Genomic DNA, 12954 nt, shown 5'->3' on the forward strand with positions numbered 1-12954 from the left:
ATAACTTATATAAAGTACTTTGTATAATAGCTCACACAAAGTAAGCATTCAACAAATGATAGTTTAAACATACATATTCTCAGCACCCAATTATTTTTTGCAGATTTATTGAGGTACAATTGACATATAACATTGTCTAAGTTCAAGCCGTATTCCATGTTGATGTGATATATTTATGAATTGCAGTGTAATTACTAACATAGCTTTAGCTAATACCTCCATCTTATCATATAATTACCATTTCTTTGGTGGCTAGAACATTTAAGATTTTTCTTTAGCAACTTTCAAGGATACGATATAGTATTACTAACTATAGTCACAATGTTGTGCATTAGATCCTAGAACTTACTCATCTTTTAACTGGAAATTTGTACCCTTTAACCAACATCTCCCCATTTCTCCCAGCCACCAGGTCTTGGTAACTGGTATTCTATTCTCTGATTCTGTAACTTTAGCTTTTTCAGATTCCACATGTAAGAGATACCATAAGAGTGTTTTTCTTTCTCTGACTTATCTCACATAGCATAATGCCTTCAGTGTCCACCTATGTTGTCTCAAATGGTAGGATTGTCTTCTTTCTCATGGGTGAATAGCATTCCGGGTGCGTGCATGCGTGTGTGTGTGTATCACATCTTCTTTATCCATACATTCACTAACAGACACTTATGTTGTTTCTATGTCTTGCATATTGTGAATAATGAACAATAGACATGGAAACGCAGACATCTTTTCAATATCCTGTTTTCATTTCCTTTGGCTAAATACCCAGAAGTAGGATTGCTGGATCGTAGCATAATTCTGTTTTTAATGTCTTGAGGTACTTCCATACTGTTTTCCACCATGGCTGTACAAATTTATATTCCCCCTGACAGTGCCCCGGGGTTCTTTTTCCTCTACATCCTTGCCAACGAATGCTTGTTTTCTCTTCTTATCTTTTTGATGATAACCATTCTAACAGGAGTGGTGTGACACTGTGGTTTTGCTTTTGTTCTTCTAATAGCTAGTGATGTCGAACACCTTTTCATGTACCTGTTAACCATTTGTCTTATTTGGAAAAATGTCTATTCAGTTCCTCTGCCATGTTTTAATCAGATTTTGTTGTTGTTACGGAGTTCTATGACATTTTTATCCTCCCCATAGAATACTGCCTACACTATAACTGCTGATAAAACCTAATGGAGGCAAACTTTAGATAATGTTACTGAACTTGAAATCCAAAATTAATTTTTCCTATTTTATTTTTCAAAAAGTAAATCTGATCACATGACTTCCATGCTGCACATTCATTTCTACAGCTTCAGTGGCACGCAGGGCCCTTTAGACCTAACCACAATGCACCTCTTCAGTCTCATCTTTCTACTCTCCAGAGCTACCTTATGCACAATGCCATTGAGCATCTTGTAGTTCTAAGGCACAGACTCTCCCCTCTCTCTTGCTTCTTCCTGTTACTTAGCAGACTCCTTTAACACAGCTAAGAGCTCAATGTCACACCTGAGTAGCTGCCTCTCCAGAGCCTCTGAGTGCTACTTTCAGCCTCCTTCATAAATTGCAAACTTCTTGAAAAGAAGGATTGTTTGAGCCCCATTCCTAGTATATAAAAGGTTTTTATAAATGTTGACAAGATTATTAATGCTTTTTTCAGAAAGTTTCTTCTGGAGTGAATGGTATTTCATATATTTAGCAACAAATTTTAACCCATCAGAATGAGAGCTCTCTGATAAGGGAAGGAAGTTATTAATGATAATAGAATCAGGTTCCATCTGCAAGAGAATTGTCTATTTAATAAAACAAGTCAGATGTAGAAAGAAATACCATTGAGTGCAATGACTTCCACAACAAACTTTTACTTATTGATAAACTAGAGTTCATTAGCTAGAAATTTATCTGCCATCTTCTACAACACATATATTGATATATATTTATATTTTATTATTATAGATATTTATGTTTTATATATTTTATTTGTAATGCTGAAATCCTGAAACTTCTGGAGTGCTGTTGTAATCATTAAAAAAAGCTTTCCCTCTTAATCTATAAAAGAAGTGAGTTTTATTGAAATAATATGATGTAATATTTTTTGAGTGCTCACTATGTGTCACTATCATAAGTGTTTTGTTTATATCATCTCATTTAATGCAAATACCCCATTTAGCTGGTTAGGATAGTTGCCTAATTGTATGGATGCGAAAACATAGCAGAGGTTGCAAGATGCATCCAAAATTATAGAGCTTATAAAAAGTGGACTTCAAGTACAGTTATTCTGCCTAAGAACCCTAGAACTGTGCTGTACTATATCCATACTATTTGAAAAGTGATCTTGTGGGTCTGAGATGTAGCTAAGCAGCATGCAGAATATCTAATTAATTTACTCAGTAATTGGAAGGTCATGCAATTATCTCTTACTTGATACCAGAGAAAGTCATCAGCTCATATCCCTCATGTCCTTCCTCAATAGTAGGACAACAGTCCTTAAGATGCAAGAAATCTAAGAGATGACCTAGATATTCTCCAGTATTTCAATGTATGTTGACACATATGTCTAGGGGTTAAATGACTTATAGTAGATATTAGAACTCGTTTGGTGCTAAGCTAAGAATAAAACTCTCACAAAGCACTCTCACATTTTCTAATGAATTAGAGCCAACTTCAATATTCCATCCTCTTCCTGAGTTAATCTCAACGAGGAAATATATCAGCACTTGTAAAATTTCTGTTACACCTGCAACCAATTTAGAATTGACTTTGGCAAGGCCAACAACCCTCAAGTAGGGTATCTGCCATCACTTGGATAATAGCAAGGTTGTCGGGTGGTTTTCTTTAAATGTTTATAGAATGATCATTTCAATCACTTCTCAATTTTAAATCTTTCCATGAAAATACAAATTATTAAAGTAGCAATTAGTCTACATATAGGTGAAATATAGCATTATATTTAAACAGGGTGATTCAGAAAAAAAGTATTAATGAAATTATTTAGTTTCATGTAAATGTCTCTCTTGATACCTACATTATATTTTTGCATAATTCAAGAGAACAGCTTTGTCTTTTCTACAAAAGATATTGCAGTTGCTAAAGATCTGTATTTATTTAATGATATAAATAGGCCTTCGGCCTATTTCTCCATTATCAGTTTGAAGCTATTTCATAGATGGTTTTATCTCTCTCTATTTTGAAAGTATACTTTTGTCTTCTCTGTGGCTTAGAACAAATAAAAAGTCCAAATACACATTTCTTACTTTCCCTACTTTCTCTATAGGTAAGCTTTTCTAAATGGGAGAGGAAAAGTTCTTCCTTTCATTCCTCTTTACCTCTTATTTTGAAACAAAAATTGCCGAATAACAGTTTATAAATTTTAAGGAGTATCTATTGTAAAGTGAGTTAACTTTCCTAAGGTGGGTGAACAGTAAATACTAAATGAAAGATGCATAATATTGTAGACCACATCCTGATTTCAGAAACAGTAAGAAGTTAAGGAAAAAAAAAAAAGTACATCTAAGAACTAATAAAAAAACACTCATGATTTAAATTTCAGTCCATTATCCCATCCCTTTCCGGAGATGTCCTCAATAAGGACTCTTAGAAAATTTATAAAAGGTAAAATCTGCTAATATTTTAGAAGCAAAGTATTTATGTTACATATTACACCTAAACTTATTGTTGTCCTTAATATGCAATATCAGATTTCCAATTACAAAATGATTTATTTGAAAGAGCATGTCCATTCTCTAGGCATTTTAAAAACACATTTAAACTGAAACAAATGTGGGTCTCAAGAAGTCATATATAGTGGTTTCTGAACAGTTTTAGGAAATTCTAAAATAGGAGCTACTTTCCAGCCATCTCTGGTTTTAGTCTGAATACCACTGCAGGTGTTTTTACTTTTGGTTTACATTTAATTGCACTTTGGAGATATTAACACATGTTTTTGACTTTCCTGGGAGCAGTGTTTTATGTATATTTTTAATCTAGAAAATAATATTATAATTGCATATACATAATTTATTGTATTTGACAATCCTAAGTGGCCCCAGATAATGACTTTTACCATGAAAATTCATTGAGACCTCATCATTCCACCTTGTAAATAAGTATAGTGGTTTATAGTTGTTACAATAACTTTATTCTGTCTTACAGTCATAGATAACCTTGTCATACTCAGTTCCTGTCTCCTTTCTGAGCCTTATACCCAGACTTTATTCTGCTGGAGATACTCACAATCAATTCATGTTTTGCTTGATTTGGCTATTGTTGGTTTTTATTATTTGCAAACAATAATACCTCTTAGTGCCTAATTTCATTTGAAAACACAATGTAAAATCTAGACCCAGCAATTTTGGAATCTTTATATTGACATATAGAAAGATTATAGAGATATACTGGACTTAAATCTTTCTGTTTTGTAACCTAGAACATTTGGCGGGTTTGGCCTACCATGTAAATGCTCCCGAAAATGTGATATTTTAAGTTTTCAGGTAAAAACTAGAACTAGATTAAGCGGATCTATTTATTAAGAAAGATATTATGTTGCTATCAGATATGAGTTTGAGACTTATCCTATAGACAATGAGATATATTAAATGGCATTTTTAGGCAGGGCTGACATGTTTAAGCTGAGTTCCCAAGAAGCCCATAGGGATATTTGTTCCATGCTACCCAAGATTTGTACAGCATCAGTTGGGAAGCATTCCCTAAATAGTCAGGAAGCAAGGTCTGCCTCCCATTTAGAAAAGGCAAAATAAATGGCCTGCATCCTGATATGTTATGGCATTACGCATTAGATATAAGCATGGTTATTTAGATGTTCTTTGCTACTCTGAATCCTAAGGATGTGATAAAATTACACAAGTATGTAAGATAGGGTGGATAAAAAGATTTATGTATGGTGTCAAGAGAGCCGAAGGGCTGGTGCTGGAAGCGTGTAATTGAAACACCCAGGAGTATACGAGCTTCAGGAAAGTATGAAGCAAGGAAGAAGGGCCAGCACGATCACCAGGTTTCAGCATTTCTCTCTCCATACCCAGGTGTTTTTTTCCCGTGTGATTTCGTCTCAGAGGGGTTCCGACTGAATGATGACTCTCAGCACCTTTTCCTTACAATTCTTGAAAAGAAAAGATTCATATTAACTTTTCATCAGCAGAGTTTATGTTATTTTACTAAATCTGGACCAAGACTGATTGGCTGGACTTGAGTATTTTCCTTTTCCTAGATAGGGTTGGGGGAGTTGGAGTCAACACCAGCCACATGGAATTAGCATAGAAAAATATTTTCTCATAAGAAAAATCAGAGTACTGTTATTAAAGTAAGGGATAGCAGAAGTGTGACAGACAGAAAGAACAGACATTTAAACATTTGATGACTCTTTTAATCTACTTTTCTTCATATTCCCTCAAGTGAGGCATAATCCTAATTGGATCCTGGCATCTTGTGTATAATTATATGTATAAATTGTTTTAGGTCTTGTAAAAGCATCATTAGGTTTGATAGGGATGAGATCCATTGTTTAGAGGGTAGATGTCATTTCATTTTGTAAGTCTGGTTACAAAACTGTAAAAAACAAAATACAAAAACAAAAACAAAACTGTGTTCTTAGTGCCTAAGTGTTATCCAGCCACAATTCCTTCTGGAATTAGAGAAGTGTGCTCACTAACCATAAATAGAAATGTTAAATGAGGGAGTTGTCTGGGAGTCAGTATTCTCTCCTCAGTGCACCGTGTCATCATATGTTTCTGAAGAACGTGCCATCTGAGAACAATCTCAGTATGGGCCTGACAAGTCTCCCTTGTGTTCTACAACTGGCCCCCGTGTGGGTGATTATAATTATTATCCCCAGTTCTGAGTATGTTTCAGTATTTAATCCTCTAATTCTTAAGCTTTAGAAATGGCATTTAGCTTAATGGAAACATATTGCTTTACATAGTATACACAGTTGCCCAGAATTACCAACTGTCCGCACAGACGGTGGACACATAATGGAATCACTGCTCACTTGGGGGTGGTCACCAGGCTACCCATGTTGGGAGAGGCAGTCTTCCCTGTGCAGTTCCAAGAGCGTTGTCCAAGTCCATCATAAACATTTCCAGTGAAATAATGTTCTATCCATTGCTTTACCTATCATGTTAGAATTGAACAGAATGGGAAAAAAAAAAAAAAAGAAAAAAAGGAAGGGAAAGAAGGAGGAAAGAAAAAAAAGGAAAAAAGCTTTAAGTGAAGGTGCAAAATTTAAATAGTATAGGCCACATACACTAAATTTTAAATATAATATTAACTATAATATCATTTCTAATCAAGTTACTCATATATGGATAGTTAGTGTTGGTGTGTAAATCTTCTGTCCAATACACTTCTCCTGTCTTGGTCCAATGTTATTTATCTTAATTTTTTTTAATTTTTATTTATTTTACTATTATTTTTTAATCTTCAGTCATTTAATTTCCACCTTCTTCCACCCAGAGGCAAGTAGGGTGTGTGTGGACGGGGAACATTGGCAGCAGGGACTTCCTGAGTTCTCATGCTCTAAGGGCCATACTCAGACTGAACACAAAGCTGTCTACTGGATTAGAGAGATGAATGATATTGGAGAAATGTATCATTTTATCTGGAATGATTTGCAGGGAGGTCTTACCGCCATATCATAGACCAAGCCTTGTCTTTTACCTCCAATTTGTCTTAAGATGCTGTGAGTATCTACGTGGATGGCCCCAGTGGTTTTGTGCTGAAAAGAAAGCTAGTATTTCCCAGATGTCACTAACAGTGAAAGAACTAAAGGGATGGTTACCTTGTTTATAGAAGTCGGGGGTAGGGGGGCGGTTGCTGCGGAAGGCAAATCATGAGCAGATTTGAAAAAATAAATTCTCTTCTTCAAAGTGAAGTTTAATAAAAGAACGGATTTCTTCCCTCTGGAGACTGGATTTTTTTTTTTCTTTTAACTTGCAAGGCTGATGCTGGCATGTCTGCAATCTGGGGGGAATGGGGAGGGTGGAATACATTTTTTTAATGTGTGGGCTGCTCTGGGAGGCAGGTGGAAGAACAATCCCATGCTTCTGCCTTGGTGGGCAGAATTGCAATCCTACACAGCTGGTTCCTGAGGATGGGCTAGGTATCTGTCATGCTGGAGGAGACTTAGGAAGGGGCTCTAGAACCATGTACCCAGTGGAGTAGGTGTGAGGATGGCTAGTCAGGCTCTGGAAAGCTGGAACTGGCTGAGGAGGGGAAATGCCACAGTCTGCCAGACTGAATGGAAGGGGTTCTCTCCTAGGACTCTGGGTACTGATTCATAAGCACAGACCAATTCAAGCTGCAATTGGTAGCAGAAAAAGCAAAGGATACTTCTGGTTGTGGTTTTGTCCCCTGAGAAGAGGAACACCACTGATTTGGAGACATGTTGCTGTCATTCCTCAGGATCACATCTTCACTCAGCTTGAGGGATTCTTGGGAGAGAAAGGGAGAGAGGCAATCCCAAGGAGACTCCACACTGAGCATGGAGACTGACATGGGGCTCTATCCCGGGACCCTGAGATGGTGACTTGAGCCAAAAATCAAGAGTTGGACACCCAACTAACTGAGCTACCTAGCATCCACAGATAATTTAACTTTTTTGAAATTTTGACATAGAAAAGGGTATGCCAAATTAGTATAGAATGTTCTCATGTATCTTTGCCCCCAAACTCTCATATAATATCATACAGAGTGATAATACAATTATTGAAGCAGAAAAATAACATTAATATAATACTATTAAACAAACTATAGACCTTATTTTAAATTCCATGGCTTTCCACCAAAAGATGATAACCCTCAAAAAGGTGGAAAATCTGGGGCACCTGAGTGACTCAAGTGGTTTCAGTGTCCAAATTTTGATTTCAGTTCAGGTCATGATCTCAGGGTTGTGAGATCAAGCCCTGCATCAGGTTTCACGCTGGGCAGTGGAGCCTGCTTGAGAGTTTCTCTCTCCTTCTGCCCCACTCCCCACTCCACTCACATGCACACATGCTGTCTCCCTCTGTCTCTGAAAAAAAAAAAAAAAGATGAAAACTCTAAATGAATATTAAATCTCTAGAGATCATGAAGTGTTTCTGTATACAAAGATGGTAGGAGGAATTGGAAAGAGAGAAACAGACCATTTATGAGAAAAAAATTAAGATTACATATGTCAAAATATCATAAATAGACACAACTAGAAGGAAACTAGGGTATTTTTTAACATACAATCTGAACAACACTGCAGAGTTAGAACATCAGTATTCATCCCCTTGTTATAGGTTACAATTTTTTCAATATAAGAATAACATATATTAAATTCTTTTTAAAAGCTCTAATCTCGTGTTTTGTTGTATGATGAATATGAATATTTGCAAAAAAAATTACTCGAGTAGAATCAAGATAACTCCTCATTTGTATAAATCATTTCATAGTACTAAAATTCCAAGAAATGAGCTTTTTAGAATTTCAAGTCTTTGCTAAAGAAGAAAAATTAGTCAAAGGTTTCTTTCAAACTGAGACAGCTGTATCCCCTCTCTGCATGACAGGAAAATAAAATAGGAAATGATGTTCAAAAGGTGGGAATTGTAAGTGAAGAACTCTCAGATTTGATGTATTCATTCATTCGGTTACTCATTCATTCTGCATAAAGTGTGTTCAGTTTGCTTGCAGTGCTCATCAGATTGACTGTCTTTAGAGTCATTATGCGTGAGATGTACTTTACCACTACATGGTTTGCTCCTGCAGAGACAGTACAAAGTCTGAATCCTGTGGGTTTCACCAAGTTATCTGTTCTCCTTTATCCCGCCTGTCTAGAAGGACCTGCGTTACCAGGACAAAGACAGGAAAGCCTGAGCATAATGAGGCAGATACAATTGAATAGCTGTAAAGGGTTTGGATTCAGATGGCTAAGAACACAGGGCTTCTGTGTCAGGAGTAACAAACACTCATCTATGAATCAAGGTCAATTATGGTGAATTCAAAGGATTATCGTTATCTGTCCAGACTCCAGCCCAGCAGAAAAGAAATGGCTTCTGATCATCAAGAAGACTTTTGAGTCTAAGTCACAGGCCTCCAGAATGTCAGAGGATTCAAAAACTATAGTCTTTGGAGGGAATATAGAGCCTCCTGGGTCTGTGACTGCATTGTACTAGGATCCAAGGCAACCAGCATCCTAATAAGCCATTGAACACTACGTCAAAAATCAATGATGTACTATATGTTGGCTAATTGAACATAATAATACTAAAACACTGCCTTCTCTTTAGAGGAGTGCTTTCAAAAACCAGCATCAATTGCAGATTAGAAATGAAAATTATTTTAGAACATAAAATACGCAGATCTAATAAAACAGCATTAAATGTGAAGCCAAGTAAAGTTCCATCTTTTAGAATGAGTGTGTTAGTGTGAAGGTATCAAAATGTTAATTGAATGAAACATTATTTTACGTTGACAGATTCTGCTCACTTTGTACAAATCCATTATGTGTCCTCTCCTGAAGGGGACTTATCGGTGAACAAAACAGAGAAATGCGCCTGACATATTTAAGAAATTGTTAAAGGTTTTTAATGTCTTAGCAATATACTGTATTCTTCCACCAGAACAAAAGCTTGAAGAACAAACTCTTGTCAGGAAGCAAGCTGTGTGGCATCCATGCAGAGGAGGTGAGTACATTTTCTGGCTTCAGTGGAGTAGAGAGTACCAAAATATTAGTGCCAGATTTTTTCTTTCTTACCCCAGAAGCCTGGAGACTTTGGCCATCACTAACATAAATGAAAGCACTGGAATAGGAAAATGAAAACAGATTTTAAACTTTCAGGTATTTGGGAGTGTCTTAAAATTGCATAACCAAAAAAAAAAAAAGAAATTAAGCCAGTTAAGTGTTGCTTCCCTAAAGTGGTTTTATGGATTCCTTCCTTAACTGGATTATCAGGATTTTCTTAATAGACCTGGAGGTCCATGAAATTTTAATTTTTTGAACCATCTATCTGGTGTCCACAAAGTTTTGCAATGACAGTGAAATTTCAGAATGAGGATTCTGGGGTCAACCATAAACTTTAAAAAACAAATGCAGTCATTGGTTCTACTTACTAGGCAGGAAAATTGTTTCATGCTTTTCTTAGTGGGGAGTGGGGGAGTCATTCTGGTGAATCCAGATTTTACTAAAATCAATTTCCTATACTTCTGATCTCCCAATCCTTCTTTGCTTTATGTTCCCCTATTTAATGCTATATATTAATGTAGCTCACGTAATTCTTTGTGATAGTAAGTAATGTGATAGTGGAGAGAGTGTCATAGTAAGTGGTTCTTTATACCTGGAGGAGAGGCAACCACAGTCACTATGTTAGCTGGATCCTCCAACAAGCACACCGAAGATGAGGCTCTTTGTGCAAGGGGTTTATTAATGGAAAAACCTGTGAATGATAAAGAGCAGGCACAAGAGTCCCCATAGTCCTCATAGATCTGATATCTGAGGAGGAAGGGGGAAGGAAATGGTATAGACAGAACAAGAACAGTGGCTCTCGCAACTTACAAGTTTAACCCCTTTCCCACAGTAGTTACAAGAAAGGCACAGAGCTGGTGAAATACTGCTATCATCTAATTGTGGAGCCACTTTCTGTTCCAAGGACCGTCCCCTGTTATTATCACCTTCCAGCAGAAAGACCAAGGAAGATTACGTGGTGACTCACAAACATTGCTTTTAATAAGTCCAGCTAGGAAGTAGTGACACATGTCTCATTGCATCCTTTTTGCCAGACATCAGTCACATGCCTAGCCACGCTGAATGGAGTCTGGAAAAGGTCATTAGGTTGGTGGTCATGCACCTATCCAGATCTTGGGATTTTTTTAAGTAAACAAGCTGAGAATAATCCCTGATGGACATGTAGAAGTCTTTGCCATTCAACACTGAAGTTAGAGTCTAACGGGAAATATAATATCCTGTTTATAATGCCTTCGCTGTAATATTGTGCATGGAATGTATAGAAATTTTCAATACATGGAAACTAAAGGCCGATGCGTCATAAATGAATAATCAAACCGAATAGCCTATGGATATGAACCTGCGTGGTCTTTCTATCATTATGCTTTTCTATCTGAATAGGCATAGACACTTATGTTGTTTGATTTGCTAGGTTTCTAGAAATATGACATGGGTAGTGTGCAGTTTCTGGATGTTACTTACGAGAGGGTAAGCAAGTGGAACCAATTTTTGAATAAATACTATGTGGACTGAAGCTGTATTCTGAGGTGGGTTGTCATGTTCCCAGAGTCCCCACAGCACTCAGGAGAGAGAGATGCCCCCCCCAGGCAGAATTGCCTGTGCTGTTTAGAAACAAACAAACAAGTGAATAAATAAGCAATAACAACAATCTGGGTTGATCTATATTTTTTAGTCCCCTAGTTCATGAATGATTCATTTCTTTAAATTCGTCTCAATTCCTTAAAAGATATATTATATCTACATTTTAATTTATGAATTCCTAGATGCTTCATATATTAATACTGCATAATGTTGAAATCAGTTTATTCACTTGACCTATCTCTTTATTTATTTATGGAAAAAATTTAGAGTTTAACAGCAATAATGGAAGCATATATATATATATATATATATTTTTTTTTTTTCCTGTCACAAAAACACTTCCCAAGATATGGTAATAAATGTAATTATTTGTTTTAACACCACTATTACCACCAAAACAAAATAGTAATATCCTCTGTCAGTTTAGGAGCTGAAAGGGAGCTGTCTTATAATTCAATGACCTAAACTATTCATAGAAAAATAAATATCCAGATCTCATTGACCCCTAATGGATTGCCAGTGTTTTCGTTTGCCAAGGCAGAATATTAAAACAATAGAGTCTAGTACAAATACCACTATGATCATCTTCACTATTACTTCATGAAGGAAATGCTACTTGCCCGTCAACTGCAGAAATGAAAAACCTTAGGGACTAACTAAAATGTTCTATCTTGGGGAGCTGGGTGGCTCAGTGGTTAAGCGTCTGCCTTCAGCTCAGGTCATGATCCCAGAGTCCTGGGATTGAGCCCCGCATCAGGCTCCCTGCTTAATGTGGAGCCTGCTTCTTCCTCTCCCTCTGCCTGTGGCTGCCCCTGCATGTTCGATCTCTCTCGCTCTCTGTCAAATAAATAAATAAATAAATAAATAAATAAATAAAATCTTATAAAAATAAAATTAAATGAAAAATAAAATAATATGTTCTATCGTGGCCACCTTTTTTGTCTTTACCTTCTCCATCTTTTTATTATACTTAAAATCATCATCATCATTATCACAAACTTAATTTTACCATAGACACAAAAACTTCATGACTCACAGGCACCAACATGTAAAATTACATTTAATATCATTAATTTTAAAGACTACTAAGACCTCAATATAGTAATAACTTAATGGTTTGAAGATTACCCCCTCTGACGATTTCAAATTTTCCAAAATGATGCTCTAGGAAGCTAAAAGAAAACAAAATGTCAGTAGGGTTTTAGATCAATGTGCATTACAAAATGCACTCAACTCAAAATGCATTTATTCTTAATTTGTATACTCTCATATGATCTTTAGATAGGATGTTGCTTTTTCGCTCACTGAACATTAGAAGATGGCTGGAATATACAATGCAGAGAAGTGAAGAGTGACTGTGATGAAAATTTCTAAAAAAAAAGAAATATTTCTAAATAACCCTAACTAAGCTCAGGAAATCTAACTGTTCTTGCTCACTTAGTGCAGAACAAAGATGTGTAGCCTTTTATTCTAGTTCCCAAATGAATCACTGCATAACACAAAAATTGATGTTTTAATAATTAATTCAAGTTATGAATAGAAATTTCAATTATATTCTGTGCATTCAGCATAAATCTGCAGTAAAGTTAACACCCAAAATGGTTAAAATTAGACCTTTCTGATGCTTAAAAAAAAATAGAGCATTAATTATTCAAAAGAGTAGAAATGAACTT

General features: G+C 36.0%; 1 protein-coding gene across 2 annotated transcripts in view; it reads left to right on the plus strand.

Moving 5' to 3' along the window:
- The window catches only part of LUZP2 (leucine zipper protein 2), a 455081-nt gene that overhangs the window by 321371 nt on the left and 120756 nt on the right, over window positions 1–12954 (plus strand). For both annotated transcript variants that reach the window (XM_082749119.1, XM_082749118.1), the window contains exon 6: window positions 9579–9641. In XM_082749119.1, coding sequence (XP_082605245.1) covers window positions 9579–9641 — 63 coding nt within the window. The remainder of the gene's footprint in view (window positions 1–9578; window positions 9642–12954) is intronic.

The sequence above is a fragment of the Mustela nivalis genome (genome assembly GCF_964662115.1).
Source record: "Mustela nivalis genome assembly, chromosome: 9".
NCBI lineage: Eukaryota > Metazoa > Chordata > Mammalia > Carnivora > Mustelidae > Mustela > Mustela nivalis.